Source organism: Papilio polytes, unplaced genomic scaffold (assembly GCF_000836215.1).
Source record: "Papilio polytes unplaced genomic scaffold, Ppol_1.0 DF824102.1, whole genome shotgun sequence".
Lineage (NCBI taxonomy): Eukaryota > Metazoa > Arthropoda > Insecta > Lepidoptera > Papilionidae > Papilio > Papilio polytes.
Window position 1 is genome coordinate 5,498,615 of NW_013525102.1, and position 23,635 is coordinate 5,522,249.

At 34.3% G+C, this 23,635-nt stretch overlaps 1 protein-coding gene across 1 annotated transcript in view; it reads right to left on the reverse strand.

Moving 5' to 3' along the window:
• Positions 1–22,806, reverse strand: part of LOC106099910 (protein Wnt-10b) — a 28,664-nt gene extending 5,858 nt beyond the window's left edge. The window contains exons 1-3 of the mRNA XM_013278601.1: positions 22,151–22,806; positions 14,581–14,828; positions 5,069–5,358 (exon numbers count right to left, since the gene is read on the reverse strand). Of these exons, the coding sequence (XP_013134055.1) occupies positions 5,069–5,358; positions 14,581–14,828; positions 22,151–22,248 (636 nt within the window). The 5' untranslated portion in view covers positions 22,249–22,806. The remainder of the gene's footprint in view (positions 1–5,068; positions 5,359–14,580; positions 14,829–22,150) is intronic.
• Between the last annotated feature and the right edge of the window lie 829 nt (positions 22,807–23,635).

Below are 23,635 nucleotides of genomic sequence, written 5' to 3' on the forward strand. Positions count from 1 at the left end.
TAATCGAAATAAAAAATACTATACAAAGCATTGATACTAAATCGATATCGAGCATTCGTCTGGACGTAACAAAATATTAACTCATCGAATCGATTTTTTTGTAACGTAATTATCACCTCGACTCTAATGCGGTACCTAATTTCTTGTTCGGCTCCGAGATGGGAGATCTTTTATGGTCCCGGGATAGTGACCCGCTATCACACCGTAATGTAGTTTGCGACTTAGTTTTTTTTTCATATTAAGTAAAATTAAAAGTTTTATTTTGTTGTTGGTAAGTTGTAGCTAAAATGAATTTTAACATAAACCCTTTTTTTCTATTTATTGGAACTTTAAAATAGATTATTTCTTTCTTTCACATGTAAACAGATATGCTTATATAAAACATGTATAAACGATACATTTTTTTTAATAATCATTCATCAAATCATTAATTGACCAAAGAAACGAATCATCATTTAAAAATTCCGATTCGAATGTGAATCGCCGAGCGCATTCCACGTAAAATTCGTTACGCAACAGTGTGAATGCGGTCGAATTTATTTTGACATTAATAAAAATATCATCGCGGGGGTTATTACAAGAGAGCGTGTCTAACAGAGATCTCACTGGGCGTCTGTTAATTATGTGCCTACAAAACAAAATGGTAGAACGCCGGAACAATGGTCAAGTGTGCGGTCTGGGACCACCAGGCGCGCATCCCACTGCGGCATATACACCGTATCGTAATCGATGGAATTATTGGTATGTTTCATAAAAATACTACGTTTTTTTTATTACCTTTAGTATGCAAAACCTGTGAGAAAAGGAAAACACGTTATCGAGAACAGACTATTGAAAAGAAGTTGATACGAATATCAGTGGGAATTAAAATAAAATATTACAGTGTGTTTGATTTGTGAGACCGATTATGCTTTTGTTTTTTTTTTTAATGATAGAGATGGTCTTAAGACCAAACGCGATCTTCTTTCCATAACTTCGTAAAGGGCTGGCATTAAGGTAGGGCGCAGTTGGGCAACCGCCCAGGCCTTAGATCGAAAGGCGTGCTACCGATTTGCCAAAAATACATTCATAATCCTATTGACCCTTCCCAGAGTGCTAATAAAGAGCGCACTTATATAAATTTCGCCCAGGGTAGTATAAAACTAATACTGAATTTCTCTCTTCATTTGTCTTGTCTACAATTCACTTCTTCCAATAGATGTTGGCAAAACTTTGAATCTAAGTACTTAGCTTGATTACTTTCTGTTTACTAAACGGGCACCTAAACTTTACTTATGATAGACTAAATCATATTTTCATCAGTCTATTTTAGCTGCAACTTGGACATTTAACAACATACAAGCTCGTAAAGCAACATTGTAAGTATATCATTAGCTTTAAGTTTTTATTGCGACCACAGGCATCAAGCTCGTAAAATGTCAAATTAAACTATGTGTTAATAGTGAGTTATGTAAGAATTAAAAAGCTATTTGGCATATTTCACGACCGCTACCGACCTAAAGCCCGCCGGTGACTAATTGAGTGCATTTATTTTATTATTATTGGACATTATTTTAAATTAGAATTATCATTAGAACTATACGAATAAATTATAATATACTTTGTTAGCTTGTTTATTTACAACATATTAGTTTATTTAATACCCGTATATATTGCTAGCTGTTCCCGTGCGACTTCATCTGCATGAGATTAATGAAAATTTTATTTTATTGTTTACATTTGTCAAATTATCAAAATGACATGACATGATGACAACCTTGCTTCCTTGATGTTAGCAGCAACTTATGATATTTTTCCCACATTAGGGTTCTTATCCATAATATTTACCCCCTATGTTTAATGGCGTTAAAATATATAGCCTAAAGCGTGTCGCAAGGGTAGGGATTTTTATTAAAAAAATAATTATTCAAAAATATGCTGTAATTGCTGACATCTTAGGCAACAAAGAAGTGTATGTTTACGCTTTATTATATTAGTATAGATTTAATTCAAGAGTAAATTATGTTTAAGTTTAGCGGTTATCGTTAATTTGAAACAAGTTTAGAAACATTTTAGTACAAACAAGTCTATGTGCACATTTATAAATTTAATGCATAATATTTGATAATCTTTTTTTAAACAAACAAGTAAAAGTTGACATCAAGAAGGGAGTGACTGAGAAGACGGGTGATAGAGTTATTTGGAGGACGAAATCCCGGTGCGCCACTCTTCTAGAGTAGGATAAAGTTGGGAAGACAATTAGGCAAAAGTTCGTAATATTATAAGTTATAATAAATAAGTCATTTCCATAATCGATATTTCAACTACAAAAACTTATTTTGTCTCGTAATCCCAAAAAGTTCCCATCTTTACCCACTATTGACATACAGCGTTTATATTTGACACCATTCGATTTGTTCGCTATAATTTATTGACTTAAAAACAGTCAGAATCCTTAATCGAAAGGGTTATTAAACTTAGGTGTATCATAAACGATGCCAACGGTCGATAGACACTAAATTAACCTTCTACTATATAATTAACAAATATAAACGAATTACAAATTAATAAATTTAGCTACACGTCGTGTTTGTATTATAAAAAGAACAAATGTATGGACGTAAATAAAATTGTATTAAACGTAAATCCTACTAAGTAAGCGAGACATGGTATGCCGCGTTACTGTCAGATTTGGTAACGGATACTAATGTTATTCTAAACAAATTTAACTTTACTATTAATTATATACTTGATAGACCTTATCTCAACCGACATAAGGATTGTTTTCCTTTAACTTTTAAATATGAATAGCATGTATAAATTAGTTTTGTTATATTTAAGTTTGGTCTGACATGTTTATTATTAGACGGAAGGCCTATTAAATTATTAGAAGTAATCCCAGTACGGTAGGTCCGGTATTTTGGCTCGGCTGTCGGTTGGTCTGTCGGTGTCAGTACGGAATACTTATTGGACAATAACAAATCAGTGCTTTGATATGTTTATATGACAGGAGCGGCGCGTCTCACGAACCAGTACTCTGTACTTATTTTAAAAGCGTAACGATCTCTTTGTTTCTCGTTATGATAAATGTTTATGGTGTTTAATATTTATCGCTAGTTATGTATTTAATTGTTTTCCTTCAACTTCGTTGTGACAAGTTTTATTTGAAGAAGTTATGCTCTATAAAGAGAGAGTTAAAAACTACACCAAACAATTTTATGATATTGCTTAGTTATAAACGTGTTTTAACTAAAAGTTTTATATGTTACCTATGTAAATAAATTATACGTTTTGGAATTTTCAAGTTAATCATGCGAATCAAAGCTCCAAAGTTTAATTTGTAATGAAAATAAATTAATATTTTCGTAACTATCCATTCGATTGTTTGTTACAAAGAAAAGTAAAGAACTAAATGAATATATAAATATTTTACTCACAAACAAGTTCGATCATTTAGTTTTATTTATGCTGAATATTTGGCAAAAGGATGCATTGAATTGAAAATCAGCCAAGACCCAGTTATAAGTGAATAGATTTAAAACTGATCTCAAAAATTGCATAACTTTACTATTTAATAAAGGACTCAGACACTTACATTACTTGTAATTGCATCGTTATGTAGACAGCTATAAAATTTAAAACGGGGAAGGGTTTCCCATTGGATACGCTGACGTTAATTATAGTTTTGAGGCCCAATAAGTTCTAAACCTTATAGGGGATTACTCGTAAATGTTGAATGAATTTTGCGATAGTGTAATAAAGTCCTTAAATATAATGTAGGTTGATATTTTGTTAGGAAAAATCGTTCCACTTTATCTAATTCTTTCAAAGTTATATAACTATATGAGATTGTATTTATATGACGTAGGCAGCTTCCTACGTCTTGTTTTATATTATGTATATTCGTAACGGTCAAACGGACCACCCATATTGGTGATTACAAAGGGCCCCGCCTACAAACCGCTCTTCAATTCGAACTAAATAAATGTTGCATTCCATTGACGCCTCCGTCATCCATTTGGGCACCTACATAATTTCACCTTTAAAATAACTAGTCTTACCTGACCCCTTACCAATTAGATATCTCAATTTATTCAGTACTATATAAAGTTTCAGTTTAAATTGGACAGTTACCAGCCGTGCGGTAATAATGATCGTTACGTCAAAATAGAGGTACACTACGTGTCACATTGTTTTATGGTCAAGGAAAACAACTCAACCTGTAATTTGGTACGTCTGATTAAGCCATTGAATTTTTGTGATTATTTTTAACAGACTATCAAGAGATGTTTAAGGTAATAAAATTTTATGACTCGATATTTTCGGTATATTGTTTTCGGTCGACGCTTTTTTATAGCCACGTGAAAAGTTTTGGTTATTATAATAAATGTATGTGTAAGAATTTGCATTATAATAATAAAAATAACATTATTCTTTTATCTCATTTTATATTTATGCAAAATTAAAAAGTTTGTGAATATTTAAGTATTCATCCTTATTACTTAATATTACGTAATTGGTATTGAAGAGAATTGCTTATTTAGATGTCGAATTTAGTGAACACAAAGTTGGGTTAGGGTTTATTGACCTACAGTTTTTTTTAATTATTATTTCTCATAGAATATTCATTTGTGTCGGTCGGTAGATCTTCAACACACCCCTTGTTATAAATATATGCACTCTCCTGTTAATAAAGTCAATTGGATAGTCATCAAAGTTAGTGTCTTTTGATAGTGCGTTTTCCCCTTTATCCTTTTTAGTAGATCAAAGCTAGTGGATATTCACCCTTATAATTTGTTGTTCTAATTCTCGAGTGATTCTTCTTCTTATTGACTTTCGAACTTATTATATGTATACAGTTAAAGATGCAATTTACAATTTTTAAAGAGTATTCGAAAAGTCCAACAAAGTATTTGTAACTATGCATGTATAGATTTTAAATTATAAAAATAAGATTTCCTGAAGTACAAGGAAAGAAAGAAGTAGTTATATTAAAAAATAATGCATCATGTTTTTTTTTTAACCATTACGTTCTTACGTACGGAACGTTGTATGAACTCTATGAACTAAAGAAAAATTATCCACTCACCGTTCTCCCTGCGTTGTTATTGTGGACATTTATCTTGGACTGCAGATCGTCCACTTGTTCTCTGACGTCTAGAAACTTCTTTGTAAACTCTATCCCGTATCCCAAGTTGTGTGAACAACCGCTCCATTCCCATTTATTGGCTCTCGATCTTCCTCTGGAGTCGTGGGAAGTGCGGTACCCGAGGGGATCACAGCCACAAGATAGAAGCCGACCTTGGGCACACGCTCTGGCGATGGCGTGAGCTACTCCTGCTGAGGTTAGGGCGTAAAGGAACGCCGATTCCCGAAAACCTGAAGGGAAATAATAGTTTCATAAAAGAAAATCAAAAAATTATTTTAATTGTTTTGAAAATAACTTGACTATCCTAATGATTTTAAAGGATTTATTTATTTAAATTTGGCTTATCAACATACATAATTACACGATTTGCGATACTTGCTTAAAAGGTTTTTTTTGTTATTAATAATGTTACGATGTAAAATTATTGCAATAATTGATTTTTAAATAATTTTTAATCGAAATTCATATTAATATTATATGCGGAAGTTTAGATAGATGGATGTTTGTTAGAGTCTGTAGCCTAAACTGCTGAACGGATGTCAATGAAATTTGGCATACACGTAGAGGATAGTCTGGAAGAACATATAGGCTACCTGGTTTTTTTTAACACCAAGCAGACGGAGTCACGGGCTCAAACTAGTAAACAATAAAAGTACAAACAGTTAATAATTATTGAGCTTAACTTACGAACATTAAGTCAGGTAAGAACATGATAAGTAAACGAAGAAATTAAAGTTGAACATCTGGATACAGAGTAATAAAGTTCTGGAGTATAAATGTAGTGGTAATACCGTTGCGGAGTTGAAAGTTTATAGCTCAATAAATGTTTATCATACGAATCGAGCTTTCATCGAGATACAATCGATTAAGCTTCATTCTTCTTTTTTTACTGATCTTTTGTTTTAACATGTTGTATTAAGATTTTAGTAAAGTATTTTAATATATTAAATAATTACTTAATGGTTTTTCTACTTTGTGGATTTTATTTAATTAACCAAGCACAGTTGAAGAGCTTTTAAAACTTACTTATTTCTAGACTTAAAATAAACAATAGCTTTCAATGAATGATTTGTCTTATGGGAACAGCTAGTCTTGCGTTAAAATAATTCAGAATATTGATTCTGAATTATTATAAAGAGGAAAGATTTATATTTTTGTATGTATTGTAATAACTCAAAAACTACTGGATCGATTTTATAAATTCTTTCACCATTAGAAAGGTACATCTGTGAATAACATAGGCTTTTATAATTTCAAACAGCAGTCGCGAGCAACAGCTAACTTGTATTCAGTCAAAGAAAACGAATTTTCATACTTATTCTGTAACGATTCTATTCTGATAATCATATCAGTCTAACATTCCACGTATACGTTTGAATGAACGCGGAACGTTTTTGATAGCAATTTATCTATATAATTTCTATAAATTAAACGCTGGAACTAAGATGCAGAGATAAGCTATTGGAAACGCACAATGTAATCTTATTGCCTTATACAGTGTGATAGGGTATTTGCATTTGAGTTGGTACAACGCTCGAGGGCTTAGTTAATTGTGTTCGCTATTAAATCCTTAGGTTAATAATGCGCTATTCTAACAATTTAAATATGTTACCCTGAATGGAACATTCTGAACGATTACATGGATTTTAAAAGCTATCTCTTTAATAGGCTATTACGCTACCGCAATTACAAACTACAGTCGGTTTGAGTATCCTTCTATAGTGTTTAATATTGTGTTATTTATTGTGCTAATTATTCATAACGTATATAATCTATATCTATACTAATATAATAAAGCGTAAACACACTACTTCGTGGCGTAAGATGTCAGCAATCACAGTATATTTTGACTAATTATTTCTTTAATAAAAATAAGTATATTAGAGGAAGTTTGAGAGTAGCCCCAGTGGTTGAGAAAATAAGGAGTAAAAGGTTAGAGTGGTATGGGCATGTTATGAGAAGGGATGAATCGCATGTAACAAGAAGGATGTTAGTTATGAATGTGGAGGGGTACATCGGTAGAGGTAGACCTAGAAAGAGATGGATGGATTGCGTGAAAGGTGACATGATCAAGAAGAGAGTGATGACTGAGATGACGGATGATAGAATGCTTTGGAGGACGAAAACCCTGTCCGCCGACCCTACGAGAGTAGGATAAGGTAGGGGAGATGTTGATGAATAAAAATCCCTACACTTACGACTTTAAACTATATTTTTACGCTATTAAACTTAGGAGGTAAAATAATTGCAAAAGAAAAATTTTATGTGGTAAAGGGACCATAAACTACAAGCTGCCAACATAAAGGAAGCAAAGTTATTATGGTAACGGTAATTAACATTTGCAATTTTAATTTATAATTTTAAACAGATGAAGCCGTACGGGAACAGCTAGCCTATACTAATTTTATAAACAGGAAAGATTTGTATTTTTGTATGTATTGAAATAACTGAAAAACTGTTGGGCCTATTTCAAAAAATCTTTTACATTAAAAAGCTACGTTATCGGTGTAGCAAGCTATGTTTTTATTCCTTTTTCATTCTACGCGGGCGATGTCGCGAGCAAAAGCTAGTTGTGCAGTATTGCAGTATTTTTAACTTTTGTCTGTTATTATTTCAATAATAAACATAGTTTTAATGTAATAATAAGTATTTGAGTAAAATTATTACCACTCAAAGCTCTATTAGCAAATTATTTCAACAATGTCAATACGTATTAGTGCACAGTAAATTTATTGGATGGATGTAATAAATTGATTCGGTATCAAGTGATTAAATCGAGTTGCTTGGAGTGCCTTATCTCAACGGATTAGTACTGGCTCCTCGTGTAAAGGCAGCCTAATTGAAGCTCGAGATACGGCTCATTGGAGTAATGGCATTTTTATTCCTTACCCACATCCGCGCTGGACGTCTCTAGATAAATTGAACGGCGGAATGTTACAGCAATATTGATAATGCTTGACTAATTTCTGCATTTATAAACTAAATTGTTATTTGCAATTTTATACGCTTTAATGACACGAGCTTAGGCATCTTGTAGTTAATGTTTTTTTTACGATATACGAAACTTATGATTTGTGTCCGTAGTTAATTAAAATTCCTCAATAAAAAGGCTCTTATTCCAACTAAAATAGTAAGATCTTTTATGACATCTAGAAAATATGTTAGTCTATTCATCGGAGGGTGGTCAGATATAAGATACAACTCTTTTCGTTTTAAGGGCACAAAATTAAGTGTGGTTTATATCAAAGAATCACCGCAATTAAATTACTATTCCACTACTTTAACAGTGGTAGAGTCCGCTTTAACATCTTCGCACGAATGAGCCGCCTCGCTCGGTGAAATACCACGACTACACAGAAAACATTCCGTGAAGTGGGAGCAATCCCGGATTTGTCCGATGATTGTGGTGCCGGAGGCCTGATTTAATTCCCTTTCCTTTCTCACCAATTTCTTATACGGAAAATATGGGAAGGAAAAGTGGATTTGACGGTGGAGAAGACGCATAGGAAGGGGAAATATCCTCTCAATGTGCATCTCCTCCGTTGGTTAAGTGTAGGTAACGCATCTGTATTTGCGGATGTATAAGGGCAGCGATCGCTTCGTTTTCTCGGCGAATTAAAAAAAACTACTGAGTTAAATGAGTTTGAGTCATAAAAATATTTTTATTTCCGTTAGCGATTTATTCGGTGCAACGATTCCGGATTCCGCGTAACAATTACGAGGTATTGAAATAAATGCGTGATAAATGAGTAATGTAGCAAAAAGGTTAATTTTCAACATAGCTGATCACTGTCATGGTTCTAGGTCGAGAAACAGCACATACAAAAACTGAAGACATGATTTAGTATGATTCATCTATAAATAAAATGGTAATCATTATAAATCAAGCATTATCTCGTCCAATGATCGCTTCTCGAGATGAATTAATAAAACCTTTGCTTTTTATACATCACGATATTAAAAATATAATCGGTTTTAAAGGTTATTTTGAACACTATATTACCTTAATACGTAACATGTAATTGTATTACGAAATATCGGTAATTATACCTACTTGTTTACTGAAAAACATTAATCGTCAGACCTCATTCGTCAAAGTCAACTCAAGGACTGTCTTAGATTGTCCTAATCTTCATAGGACCTGCATGTATTAAAACGTACTAATCCTCGTGAAATTTTCACTCTTGTCAGTCAGGTAAAACTAGTTAACTATTGTAAAATAATTTTAAAATGAAAACAAACTGCTACATATTACAAATTAGAATTTATTCCGCTTGCAATGTCGTGAAGTATAAATAATAATGTACATTACAATTTCGAGATCGTGTAGTGCCAGTTGACGAATGTTACGGTGCACAGCGCCATATAAGTGATCCGTGTTATTGTTTATTTATAAAGTTAGCTCGAACGCGACGCGGTTTTTCCGAGTGGCCAGTGACAAATTTATATTATTCGATTCGACGAGACGCGATAGAATCGATACGTCTCGATTTATAGCACGCTCCGTTGATCGATTTCGATGATTTCGAGTTATGGGCGCCCGGACCAGTGAGTAGCTTTACTGTTATATTGGAATTTATACGGTGGTTATAAAGGTTTGTTTGCTTATGTGATTTTTACTCTTTTTTTCATTGTTACATTTCAGGCTTTTCTATATGACCAGAGGCGTCTTATTTATATACGATTGAATTATTCTTGATCGTATTTTAGTGAAAGAAAGTAAGTTAGAGGTGATTCTTTTAGAGCAATTGCCACATGCCACCTCTATAGTTCTTTTTTAATACTCAACTACTGGATATGTAGTTACTACGATTCTAGTCTAATCATGATCCTTTGTTACTCTACGAAAAATGTATCAATTGCCTATTAAATATTGATGACCTAAATGTAGTTGAATTGGCTGCAAAGTCGAAAATCACAGAACAGTTGTGCGATAGTTTAGTTTCAGGTGTGCGCACGCTCTAATAGTCCAAGAGGCAATTAACCTCTGTATTAAGTAATTACGCAATAACAAAAACTTTTTATATAATTTATTTCTTATTGTTTATTCAATTGTATTAAGGTCGAAAATCGATAAATCGTGAAGTCGTACCGAATTCCCTAATCGACATTAATAAATTCCATCGTATCGATTTCTTTTCGACCACTTCCAAAGAAATGCTCTGGATTTGGACGCATGACAGATTTTAAATTCCTCTCTTACACTTGCGACATCGCTTTTTATTCCCGTTTCTTTCAATAATGCATCAAAAGTGTTTATTTTCTCTACACAAGGAAAGAGTACGTTGATTAATGACACTCGTATGCAATTCTAATATTGCCCTTGTATTTGTAGTCGAATAATTAATGATTAAAAAAAGTTTTCGTTAGCGACGAATTCAACTCATGTTTATTAACAACAGAACGTACGTAAATATGGAACTTTCGTAATCATACTGGATTCTGGTGGATGAAGTACTCTTCAGCTATACATATATGAGCTATTTATTAAAGATTTTTATTTATAGTTTTATAAATTATCAGAATTTTCGAAATTACAATTTGTCTCACAATCTCGACATGTAAGTCGTCTTGGCGCCGCAAAAAATTTCACATCCTACCAATACACAATAAGAAAATACTTTCAATTATCATTTATAAACATTTTATTTCATCTCCGTTTCTTTATTTAAAACATCAGCGACATTTTATTCAATCGAATGCGCATACGTGATCTGTTTTTCCCAAAAAGCCAGCGGTGGTCGACTTTTTCCATCGCGTGTTACAACCTTGCGCATGTACGTTGCACATCGCCTTGTGATTTACGAAGACATTTTAAAATGGTTTTTAGTTAAACTTACAGGTTGATAAACGCTAAATGTGGTGCCAAAATGAAAGAAATCGCATCTTTTTATAATACTGAGATTCTTCGTAAACAGCTCATTTATTACTAAAAGGTATAATAGCAGAGACTACGTGTTTTCAATTTTGTTTTCTTCTTCTATACTATTATAATAAAGCGTAAACGCACACTTCTTTGTTGCCTAAAATTTTAGCAACTACAGCATATTTTTGAATAATTCTTTTTTTAATAAAAAGTCCTACACTTACGTCACGCTTTAGGCTATATATTTCACGCCATTAAACTAAGGGGGTAAGCATTTTGGTCAAAATCCCTAATGTGGGAAAGAGACAACAAGTTGCTGCCAACATCAAGGACGCAAGGTTGCCCTAGATCAAGACTAGCTACACTCATAAGCATATGTTATCGAAAACGATTAAAACACAAAAATGTTGATTATACGAATTCGGCAGCAGCGGGCGAGGGTTTTGTTGCAATTAAGTATAGTCTGGAGTCAAGGCTGTGGCGAATCGCTAATCACCGAGACCGGACGACAGCGACCTCGCCCGTGTCAAACGAAAAGTCCCTCGTAATTTAACACTTATATTGATCGTTTTATAATACGAAGTCTCGTATACGTCACTGCCAAAAAGAAGCCAGTGGTTCTCTTAATAGCAGTACTAATGAATACAGAAAGTCAAGTCGGATTGCCAGATGTAAGGAAGTAAATAGACGAAACTGAAACTTATAAACTCAACCTCTTGCCCTTATTTTTTTTTTATGAGAGAAGGTGGCCAACGAGCTACGGGAACTCAGAGGTGGTCAACGTCGCCCATGGACATCCGCAACGCCAGAGGAACAGATGTTTTGCCGGCCTTTGAGGAAATTGTAGGTTCGCTTCTTGAAAGACCCTAAGTCGTATTGGTTCCACAACGCGGCTGTGCGGGGCAGATAGTACGAAAATTGGCCATTCAGTTGAAGTAGTCCATTTACAATTGATGCAATTGACTTTGTAGAAGAATGTTCTTTTAAATTTTAATCTTGTGGAGTGATCAAAATTGTAACTTTGTTGAATATTCTATTGAATTCGTAACAAATATGCTGAACCATTTTAAGTCCATTAAAAACGTTTTCAAAAATCCGCAACATCACTAATACCCTCCTTGACTTAATTAACCCTTAAAAGCGGCCGTCACAATCCGATAGGGAACAAAGAGGCGAGAGAAAAAAAAGCCACTCAATGTCACGTCCGAAACTGGGAACTTTGGACAAATTCATATTTTTATGGGGCCTTTTGTGTGTTTTTTCTCACAGTTGAGAGGCATCTGAAGCAGCACGATTCGGTAACGCACCGAGGATGATGTTATCTTGACCATTAGAAGGTCGCACCACATCTCAGCATTGAGACATTTTGACACGTTCTGTTTTTGTTTAACTTCTTTTGAAAATTGCTATTCTTAGATATGTGAGGCACTTGAGAAGTCTGCAGCAGTTAGTAATCTTGTGACTACTAAGACTATGTTAAGATAGTCTTTTGTAATAAAGTTTTCTCAACTTTACAGCTAAATTCCCACGATCAAGTCCTGCTTGATAAGACAGTAAAATAACACATGTGTTTTTTGCGTCATGTTAAACAAGCAGTTCGTCGTTGCTGTCTCGTCACCCGCGGACATGTCGTTGATATAAAATGCCAATAAATGTCACTTTTTTATGACGCGATCGCTCTGAGGATTCACGTCACGTGCGCGGCGCGTCAGATCTGTATCGCGAGCGGTCGCCACTCGCCACCCTAGCTGCCACGAAGACTGCGAGCGCCATTCTCTCACGTGATGCCGTCACCGAACAATATTCCATCTGATCTCGAGCTAATCGCGGTCCCATCGGCCGCTATTAACGCCCGAGGCGAAAACATTCCCCCCACAATGGCCTCATTAGCTACACAAAAGTCATTAAATAGTTGACAGTGGTGTATTGTGCCAGCATCACGTACGACAAGAGCGTTAACAACGTGTGGAGGATCTCAGGGAAGCGGAACCAATCCCGCGAGCCGCCCGGGACGCCCCGGCCGTCCGCAGCATCCTTTCATCGACGTATCTACACGTCGAACAAAAAATGCCAACGGTCTCGAATGATTATTATCTTTCTTCGATCATCGATCGCTATTATCCTATTTAAAAGCCTCTCGATTTGTTCTTCGGCCTTTTTGCCCTTCATTCTCTATCTGGCGTTTCAATTCGGGACTCCGACAATGGGCGAGTTAAGAAAGATGTTTAAGTGTTTAGTTACGCTGTTTTTTCACAATTTTTCAATTTCAACGGAATCGTGTCGTTGACGGGCCGGAAGGTGTCGTCACGGAGATTTACTAATACTAATAGTGCACGGTATCTCAATAATGGAAATTGTCAAATAGACGTCTTCCGTTAAATCTAATTATTCTACTAATTAGTAATGTCTTAATTAAGACACACACACGAAGTTCTTCCACCTTAGTGTCTGTTATCATTATCTTGTACGTCAGTTTTTTTTGTCTTTAATTAAAACTGAAAAATTCAACGTGTTGATCTGGGAGATCTTAAAATATAAGACCACCCACGAATACTCGAAACTTGATTTTTACTAATCCAGAATTTAAATAGGTAATGAATTTTTTACTTAAAAAAACTAAAACATTTTCAACAGATGCAAAATACGAAGTTAATTCCGTGTTAAAGCAATACAAGTGAAGATATTAATTGGAAGAGGTCTAAGAGGGAAGGGGCGAGCTGGGTGCAAGGGGGTCCGGGGGGCGGGGTCCGGTCGGACCCACACGTAGCGTGAAATCGCGCGGCGCGGGAGCGGGCCCACACCTGGCCGAAGACTCTTATTATTTGTTGTCTCCCATACTCCATGCTCGTAAATTTCCACGTCAACGTGTGCGATGATTGTGGAAAAAATAAGGTCGACAAAGCCTTTCACACCCTGAGATATAGACATAAAGACTTACAACGCTCAGTCGAGATAATGCTCGTCTCTGATATTAATGTGCGTGGATAATTTTTCGTCGTAATAAATTCGGATTGTAATGTCCGGATCGCGATTGCTTCGTCAGTTTAGTTGCGCTTATTTCAATAAAATTTTCATTCGGAATATACTTCAGTGCGACCGGTTTTGGCATTACGTCGAAATTGATCACCGCCACCCACTCGGCTTACTGAAGCAGGAGTTATTGTGTACCTTCCATTAGCGACAGAGTTTTACAAATAAACATACATTTTTATAGACTTTTTGACTGTTATTTTCCGGAGCCCGTAATTACAATGTTACTTTACTAGAATACAGCCATTTTAATTAAAACCAAGCTTAAATATAAATATCTCTATCTAGCTACACCGTAATCTTCAACACAAGTAAGTACTAAGTAACAATAATCATTTAAGTGGATACGGTTGACTGTTAAGTGCAGAAATTCATAATAAGTGAAATACTACGCTATCAACTTGCATTGCCAATAAAAAATGTTTTTTCTAACTTGCTTTTTTCTATAAAAGTTGAAGAAGTTAAATATTAACTCCAATGTCCATTATTATAACATTCATGGAGGCCGTTGCTTTTTTCTAATACAGTAACAATACTATCTAAAGATAATTCCTACCTCTCTTCATAATAGCACTGGAGTGAGGATTTGAGCTCTTAGGGATCAAACTGGAGCAGTTCCATCGATGCCAGCGGAACTGGTGCTGGCATTCCTTGACCGCCATTTGAAGACCCTCGAAAGCGATCGCGGCCGCATCAGGTTCCTCGTTGCAGACGGCTCTCTGTTCCCTGGTCAGTCCACCGACCAGACGACACGTTAGTGCCGAGTTCAACTTGAAATGCGACGGCAGGATATTGTCCCGAGAACTGTGGAATGGAACAAAATTTATTTACTATTATTGCAATTTCTGATGCGTATTCTGTAATTTTTTTTATTATTAATTTGGATTACTTCAACGAAATAGTATAATTTAGAGATTTTTTTAGGTATCCTAAGACGGATATTCTGCTGTAATGCTATTGTGTTAAAAAGACTATTCTTTCTTCCGTATAGTATTTAACAGTAGAATTGCTAATAGTTAGAGCGGGCGCATACCTTAATAAACTATCGCACAATGGTTGTGCGATTGTCTATTGTTTTCAACCGATTTAATTGTTTAGTTGCACAACTAAAAATCGAGTAATGTGCGCACAACCATTTTCATAAGAATCAAAGCGCAACTAAATAGTTGTGCGATAGTTTAGTCAAAGGTGTGCGAGAGTTTTTAGATGTTAGTAAAAATCCACAAATTTTATGCTTGTTTAATGATTTTCGAATATCGTATAATAGGAGATATTCAACGTCTTGTTTTATCATAAATCCACATTAATTTAAACACAATAAAGATACATTAAAGTCGACTGTTTGTTGGGTTAATAATTTACACGTTTTTCTAAAAAAAATATCACCACTAATTGGTAGCTGCTTATGTATGTAATTAACGTCATTATAATTAATTTATTCAGAATACAGATGCTATCGTCGCGAGTTTCGAATTGTTTATTAATGAAACAATTTGTTAAACAGCTCCTTAGCATCGGGGAATATTTTTAAAACATCCGAACGATGGAACTAATGAGCTTATTTTATGATTTTAATTAATAAATCTGTGGAAAGGTTAATCCTGGATACTTTAGATATTCCGGTTATGACAACGAGCCCACACGCAAATCTGAACGTGGTAGAGGTCAATTTTTGTTTATAAATACTACTTTATGTCTTTTAAATGTTAAATGTTGCAGATGATATCTCAATTAAATTATTAATATGTGTTTAATCTTGTTAATTGGCTATTCCGTATCACTTTAAATGGACTCTTTTTCTAATATAGATTTGGACATTAATTATGACAGATATTTGAATATTTGTACTTATTATTTGTGTGTCTGAGGGTTACGTTTATCTATATTAAAGCGCACACCTTTGTCTAATCTTACTAATGTTATAAATGCGAAAGTTTAGATGGATGGATGGATGTTTGTTAGAGTTTGTAGCCTAAACGGTTGATCAGATTTCGATGAAATTTGGTATAGATGTGTAGGATAGTCTGGAAGAACACATAGGCTACTCACTTTTGTTTTTTTTTTTAATTCCGGACGGTGTCGCGGGCGAAAGCTAGTCTATAATACAACTGTTTAGTCTCGCTTCGATTCTTATGAGCTTAGATGTGCGCACATTACTCGATTTTTAGTCGTGTAAATAAACAATTGAATGGGCTGCAAAACAATCGACAATCGCACAACAGTTATGCGATAGTGTAGACAAAGGTGCCCGCTCTAAATGTTAGTTGTTATATATTAACTATTTTTCTTTATAAGAATTTTTTAAAGCGATTAAATTAACAGAATGTAAAGGTCTGGAACAATTCATGTTTATATACGAGTATTTGTCTATACTTTTGTGATAATAAAGTCAACGAAAGCAACGTAAAGTGTTATATGTAATCGCAGATGTGACACTTCAAGTTATGATGCCTCACGTAGCTACCGTCGGCTAACGCTTCTCTATCAGATTGGACCGAGACGTTTACTATCAAGATTGGGATGGAATCACACCAGTTTTGTCTTAGTGTTGACAGAATTTTATATCCAAAATGTACTCCAAATATTATAAATAACCTCTTAGTTTGTCTTTAAAATTTGACATTTAAAGCAAAGGAAGTGGGGAAGATAAAAGGGTGAGTCTTGCCAAGATTATAACAATATTGGAGTAGTTTTAAAGTGCATTAATTAAAGCATTAGATTGCGCACCCGACTCCGTCTGCGCGGTATTAAAAAATATTTAGTAGCCTTTGTGTTCTTCCAGGCTTTGTGCTACATCTAGACATATTTCAGTGAGATCCATTCAGTGTTAACTCTAACAAAATCCATTTGAATTTTTTGTATTTATAATATTAGTAAGATACAGTATGTAATTACTAAAACCTTCATCATGACGTATTGTTTCTTTAGTAATGTTTAATTTTAGCTCAAATCTTTACGAAAAGTAAACCTTAGGGTGCGGTAAAGTTTTCCTGGAAAAACTAGTTTCTTATCAACTTACGTATAAGTCAAGAAACAGTCAAGAACATCGTTGGTATAATATGGATCTAACCTATAAAAAATTAGTTTATTAATTTACGATTTTTTAAGGTTTAAAAATGTATATTTGAAGAAAAATGTTCAGAGTTTAAAAAGCTTAATTTCCCTTAAGTGTGAAATTTAAGATGAAGTTATAATTCTTTTTAAAAAACTAATATTTATTTCTATCTTCACTTAAACCGTATTACAAGAGAGTCCATATTATATGAATTGTAATATCACTGTAATCACGACAATGTTTTCTAACGACATAGCTAAAACATGTCTAAATATATTTTTATATAAACAATGCCATATTTCTAGTCATTTTCACAAGTTGCTATATTTAGTATTTCATTACCGAACACCAAAACGAATGGTAACAAAAGTCAAACAGTGATTTCCTTCTTTACATAACTGTGTCAGTTATCTCCACCTGTTCCCACGGTCGTGGAATGCCGGCGTGGCAAAGGGTGCGTCCGAAGACGAATTATATAATGTCACCGAACGATTGTCCACTTGGTTTATATTAAATCTGACTATATAAGCAATTTAATAATTGAACGAATAATTTAACCAAAGAGTTATTTCTGGTTAGTATAAAAACTGTCAGATTCAATTAAACTCATATTTTACTAGTGTTGTTAAAGTTCAAGTTAAAAGATATTTAATTCTTTAGATTATTTATTAAGTTCGTAATCGATACAAGAGTACGAAAGTCTTGTAAAGAAGTTTATAAGTCCAGCTTACAATTTACTGATAGTCTGATTGTCAATTGACTAAATTCATAATCTGTCGGTAACATAACTAGCGTTGAGTGTCGTCATTATTTGCATCTCAGTGTCCAGGGTCCCTCTAGTGTCGTTACTTTCCTACATTTAAAAGGAAAAAAAATTATCTGTAAAAACTAGATTTTATTTAGGAGTTACTCTATTTCTAAATGGACTATCAGTGTGGCCGTGGGTCTGTGGATTACATAATTTCATGTAACCATGTTAACTCCTCCCATCTTAAAAGCAAGCTGTCATAGTGCACCCCCTTTTTTATTCTAGATTTCTATAAATCTCGTCAATGGCGCTGGTAGCGTTAAAACTGCCACTGTACACCGTCCCTCTTTTTGTATTGTAACCTTTTGTGTACACTTGAGGCTTTATTATAATAGTTATGTTTCGTATTGCCCATTACGGAGGCACGACTATGTCGTCGAGTGGAAGAATTAGCAAATGTCGGGCCATCAGCTTTTTCCAACGAGTCGTTAAACCTCGACTGATCCAATTAAAAATCCAAGCGAAGCTTAATATAATTGCATCGAAAATTCCTCATGACGAGATAAAAACAATAATTTCGTGCTTTAAGACCTTGCCAGTAAAAAAATAATAAATCCGTCGACGGTCCCCGGGGCCGATGAAATTCTACGATACTCATTCAACAAAATTATTTCAATACAAATTACAGATACTTGAGTTCTCTCTGCGTTCCGACAATACTGCAAATACTTTTCTCTTCTCTAGCACCGCTTTAAACAAATTAAATGAATTTAATGCTTTACGAAAATGGACCTTAAACATTTATGTTACATTTCAAAATGTTATAGCACGAATTGTAGTTAAGTCTTTTTTGATACGTGTGATGGAGTCTGATTGAAATTCCGTGTACCAACAATGTACATGTACGTAATACCTATTTGTTCTGCTTATAATCTAAAGGGAGAGAGTAGGAGATACCGCTTGTGATTTGTGGGACGGTGTAACGTTTAAAAATGTTACCAATATACGCAATTAGTTAGCTCGATAAGGACGCGATTCCGATGGTAAAAAGTAAACAGTCTAGAATTCCCTGCGACCCTATTATCTAGTCACGGCTAACGAAGAATTCTTTTCTGTGAACTTTATAGTGGGATGTGGTTAGTTTATTGTGGAGGCAATAATCGTAAGACATTGGTTGTTCATTACAGATAAAGTCGTGTTTGTTTTGAATATGGCGAGAGTGAAAAATTCTCATTCACTTGTTTCTTTGTAGAATTGACGCAATAAATGCATGTGACGCAATAGTTGTTTTTTTACTAGTGCCTAGCTGTTGCTCGCGACTTTTCCTGCACGAAATTAAAAAATAATAAAAAGTAAAGACAATGTTACTCACAGATAAATTACCTTTCTAATGGTGAAATTTTTAAAATCAACCCAGTGGTTTGTACCTGGATTTAATACATACAAAGAAACAAATCTTTCGTCTTTATTATATTAGTATAGGTTAAAAGACTTCTGTGACTAAAATCTTAGTCACACTTTCTACTTAGAGTTGCCGCAGTCTTTTCGTCCAATAATTTGGTCAGGCTGTTAAATATAATGTAAACATAAAGTATTAACAACTATAAAGTGTTATTAGTAGTTTTCTTAAAAAATATAAATAAATATGTAGATTAAATAAAAAAAAAAAGGAGATTTGTATAGTTTGTTAAATTAACTTATGGTGGGGGATGGGTAGCGATTTGTAACTCTTACTCTTTTGTGCTTTCTTTTATTAATTTTTATTCAAGTGCACACATATGTTTAAAAGAAGGGGGATGTATGGTATGTAGAAATTAAGATTTAGTTTTATAAAAATGTTGTATAAAGTAGGCAGTCCATTATTAAATCAGTCGAAACGTCACTGCTGTTTAATTCATCTCCTCTCGTACATTTAAATATCTTTTCAAGCATCTCCATATATGTTTAAACAGATTAAGCTCTCGACTAATAACTCATAAGTCTGTAGTCTGTAGGCTCTTGTAAATAAGAGTTGAATTCTATTTTTACCAAGATTGCCCTGTCTATTCGTTATTAGCTCTTTATTTTAAAATAACAATCTAAAAAGGGCATAAAATATTTTATTGTTTAAAAGTGAAGTCAAATGTTACATTACGCAAACATTTTGAACCGAAGCGTCATCGTTTATAAATCGCTTTGATAGCAATAGGTTACCTTATCTCAGCTCGGAGCTTCTTCCATTAGCGCTCGAGATTGCACTAAATTAGTACATTGTTTATATCAATTACTAGTTAAGGGAAGATGCTCGCTTTAAGCAATTTTTTCTAGAAAAATACTCAACTAATGATTTACTAAAAACTATCTTCATTTGACCCAAGTAAAAAAACTTCTTAAGTAGCTAATGTGTTTTTCCGGACTATGTTATATATTTTTGCCAAATTTCTTTGTTATGCTTTGAGCCGCTCTTTGTATTCCTTCTCTTTCACTATTAAATTATAGAATTTAATATCTACATGAATAAAATAGACAATACTAAATGGAACCAATGCCGTGCTTCGTCTGATGAGTGTGGTGCCGGAGGCCTAATTTAAGTCCCTTTCTCTTTACCACCCTTTTCTTATAAGGAGAGGTTGGGAAGAGGAAGTGGATTTGACGGTGGAGGAGATGCATAGGAAGGGGAAATATCCTCTTTATGTGCGTCTCCTCCTCCGTCGTATAAGGGTAGGCAACGCATCTGCAATTGCGGATGTCTATGGACAGCGGTCGCTTCGCCATTTTGGCGATTTCAGGGGGCCGCTTGCTTGTTTGCCACCTTATGTTATAAAAAAAGGTGTTTGTTAATAGAGTTTTATTTTTATTTTTAATGAAAGATCAAACTAATTACTACTCAAAATATTGTAACAAGTCATTGTAGGCGGTGCTTGGGTGGTCTTATATCAGAAAGTAATTTCCGACTCATAGCATTGTTTGGAAATATTTTTTTTATTTCCATTCTAATAGATTATTAACTCTACATAATCGATAAAATAAATTTTAACCGAATATTCTAAAGTAAAGTTTTTAAATTGTAATTGTTTGATTGATTAAATATTGAATAATAGAGATAAAAAATCTAACATTAGAAATGTTAAGTAGATAATTAAGATATCATGTAGACTTAAAAATATTTAACTAAATAGACATGAATACTTCGATAGGTTCTATATTAAATTAATTGAGACGTTGTCAAAAGAGATTTTACTTTGAGATAAATTTAGCATAAGTAATGTTTTAATATACTCGAATGATTTGCGCCGTATTCGAACTTGTTTGATACTTATATGCATATTAAGTTACTAAGTTATTATAAATACTAGATGTGGTAGAGTCAAAAATATTTTTTTCTTTTAATATTGTCGTTACAGAACAAACCATCATAAAATGTCTTTGAAATGTAAATGTTCTCCTGTGTTATATTTTGTTTTGTATATTATGATTTGAGAAATTATTTTGTTTTCGAATTTCAGCAATAAATTTCTATTAAAGCCATCAAGTAAATGTTAAATATAATATAACGTTTTCATTATTTCTTCAATTTAACATATAATGAAGTAACAAACTTTACCTTTCAAATTATTTTAATTTTGTCGCAACAGTGTGTGACCGAAGGTGGTAATAAAATTTATAACCGATTTAACATATAAAATATCTTATAAATTATTTATTGAAAGTTACTTATTCCGCCATTCGTAACAGGTGAGGTCGCTATAAATATAATGATTCAATCGAAACGGTCACATATTAGGTGTGGAGGGATTTATTCGTAGAGGCAAGGCGACTATTTAAATGCTAGGTCTATTCCAGTGCGTTAAGGCTCGCAACTTAGCGAATAGGAATATCAATCGCGGCAAACAGCCCGCCGATTATGCAGCCACGTGCAGTGGCATATCGACTCACATTAGCATACTCTGTAAATCTTCGCGCTATTGGGTGGGCCGACAAATGATTGTCACCTTTTAAATTTGCATTCATTATCATTCATTATTCATTGCCATATCATTATTCATTAGTTCAGCCCGTCGTTGTCTACTTAGGCGCGTTTTGCATGATTAGTGTTGTGTTTTCCTTTCGTATTCATTGCGACGCGACGCCCCTATGTCGGGTGCTTGTTGGCTTATTGTTCGTGACTCGATTAGTCGTTCAAACGGAAAGGCAATTTTAAACCGAAATTCGTTCATTTTACGAGCTAAATTTGATTAACGTGAATTTATCACAATACGAATACGTCCTAATCATAGATTTGCATCACAAATGTCTTAATTCAAGATAAATTTTACAAACATAACATAAGAAGTGACTACTTACCTCGCCATGTTAGACAGGAGTATGAGTGAAAAAACTATAGTGATCGAAGACTTCAGAAACATCCTGCAATCTTCACCAGTGGTAAATTGAAATTTCATGTTGGCAACACTAGATCCTTATTTCGGGATCTCATCTTTCGGCTTCTTCAAACTTTTTTGTAAACTAATTCGCACAGTTTATCACAATGGAGATCGAACTTTGTAAAACAATTGAACTTCTAAAATAGTTCATGAACTATACTTAACTATATGTTAGTTTTGACGTGTGATTAAATTCGATTAAAATCGCACTGTTAATGTGGGAGTTCGCGTATTGGTGGTTGTCGCGTGCGTTTCGAGTGCGAATCCGGTGTGGTGTCGTGGCATGTGCCATCAATGATCGATCTGTTTGTTTACGTTCCGTGTGCCTTTGGTCGGGCGACGGCGGCGTGCGGCGGCGGCGTGCGAGCGCGTGGGTTGCAAGGCGTACTCTCCGCGCCGCCCACGCGTCTGGGAAAAAACGTTAGAGGGGCGTGAGGACGCCTTCCGACGGCCACACCTACTCGCTCATTATCCTTGTTTACGCGATCATTTCTCCCTCCGGATGGAGCACTGCTGGAGAAATGCCGCGTGTGCACCCACAGCGGTCTCGTCTGACAGTGGCACTAGCACGGTGGACGCACTCCCCGTCTATATAAAACGCCGCCCCACGCGTTTTATTCCCGACCATGGGAAACGATATCCCGTTGTTATGGGTCTTTTAGTTTTGCGGGGATATAAAAATTGCTATTGTGGCATGTAAAAGAATAAAAAATAACCCTGTTACATTAGATCATAACATTTGAAAGAGACTCTATGAGAGGAAATATTAGAATATACAACTAAGAGAGATTCGAACGTACCTTAAGTAAAATGGACAATTCTAGGACATCGCTCTATAAAATGTGACGAGTCTAGTAATAAGTGCATAGTTTTTTAAAATTCAGTGATACAAAACCAACTGTTAAATCCGAAATAAAACATTTTGTAACAATAGAAAACAATTAAATGATTGAGAATGGACCACATCGATTATCCGCATTACAAAGGCCAAGGGTCGCAACCCTTCTGTAGGGAGTATGCCCAACTACAATCACTTGTAGAGTAATAGTGATCGATGTCATGAACCAAATACTAAATACTCTAATAGATACTTGTAAACTTTTTATTTAAGTTTTTTTTTTTAATTAAAGACCACCGAATAATCCAGAGATTTGAAAAATACAGAGATTTTTTTAAATCTCTGTTTATTATAGTACTGAATGATTTAGCTTATTTATTCTTTTGGCAATAATTAAACCTTTTAAGAATTGTAGAGAAAAAAATATTCGTTTAAGTCTTTTGTAAAGAAATGTTTGAGAGCTTTAAGCTGAATTATAACTGAAAGTTCTTTTGACAATTTTTAATCTTAATTCGTTGTTCCCATTAATTCAAAAGGGAAAACTTACCTGATCTATTTTCTTATATA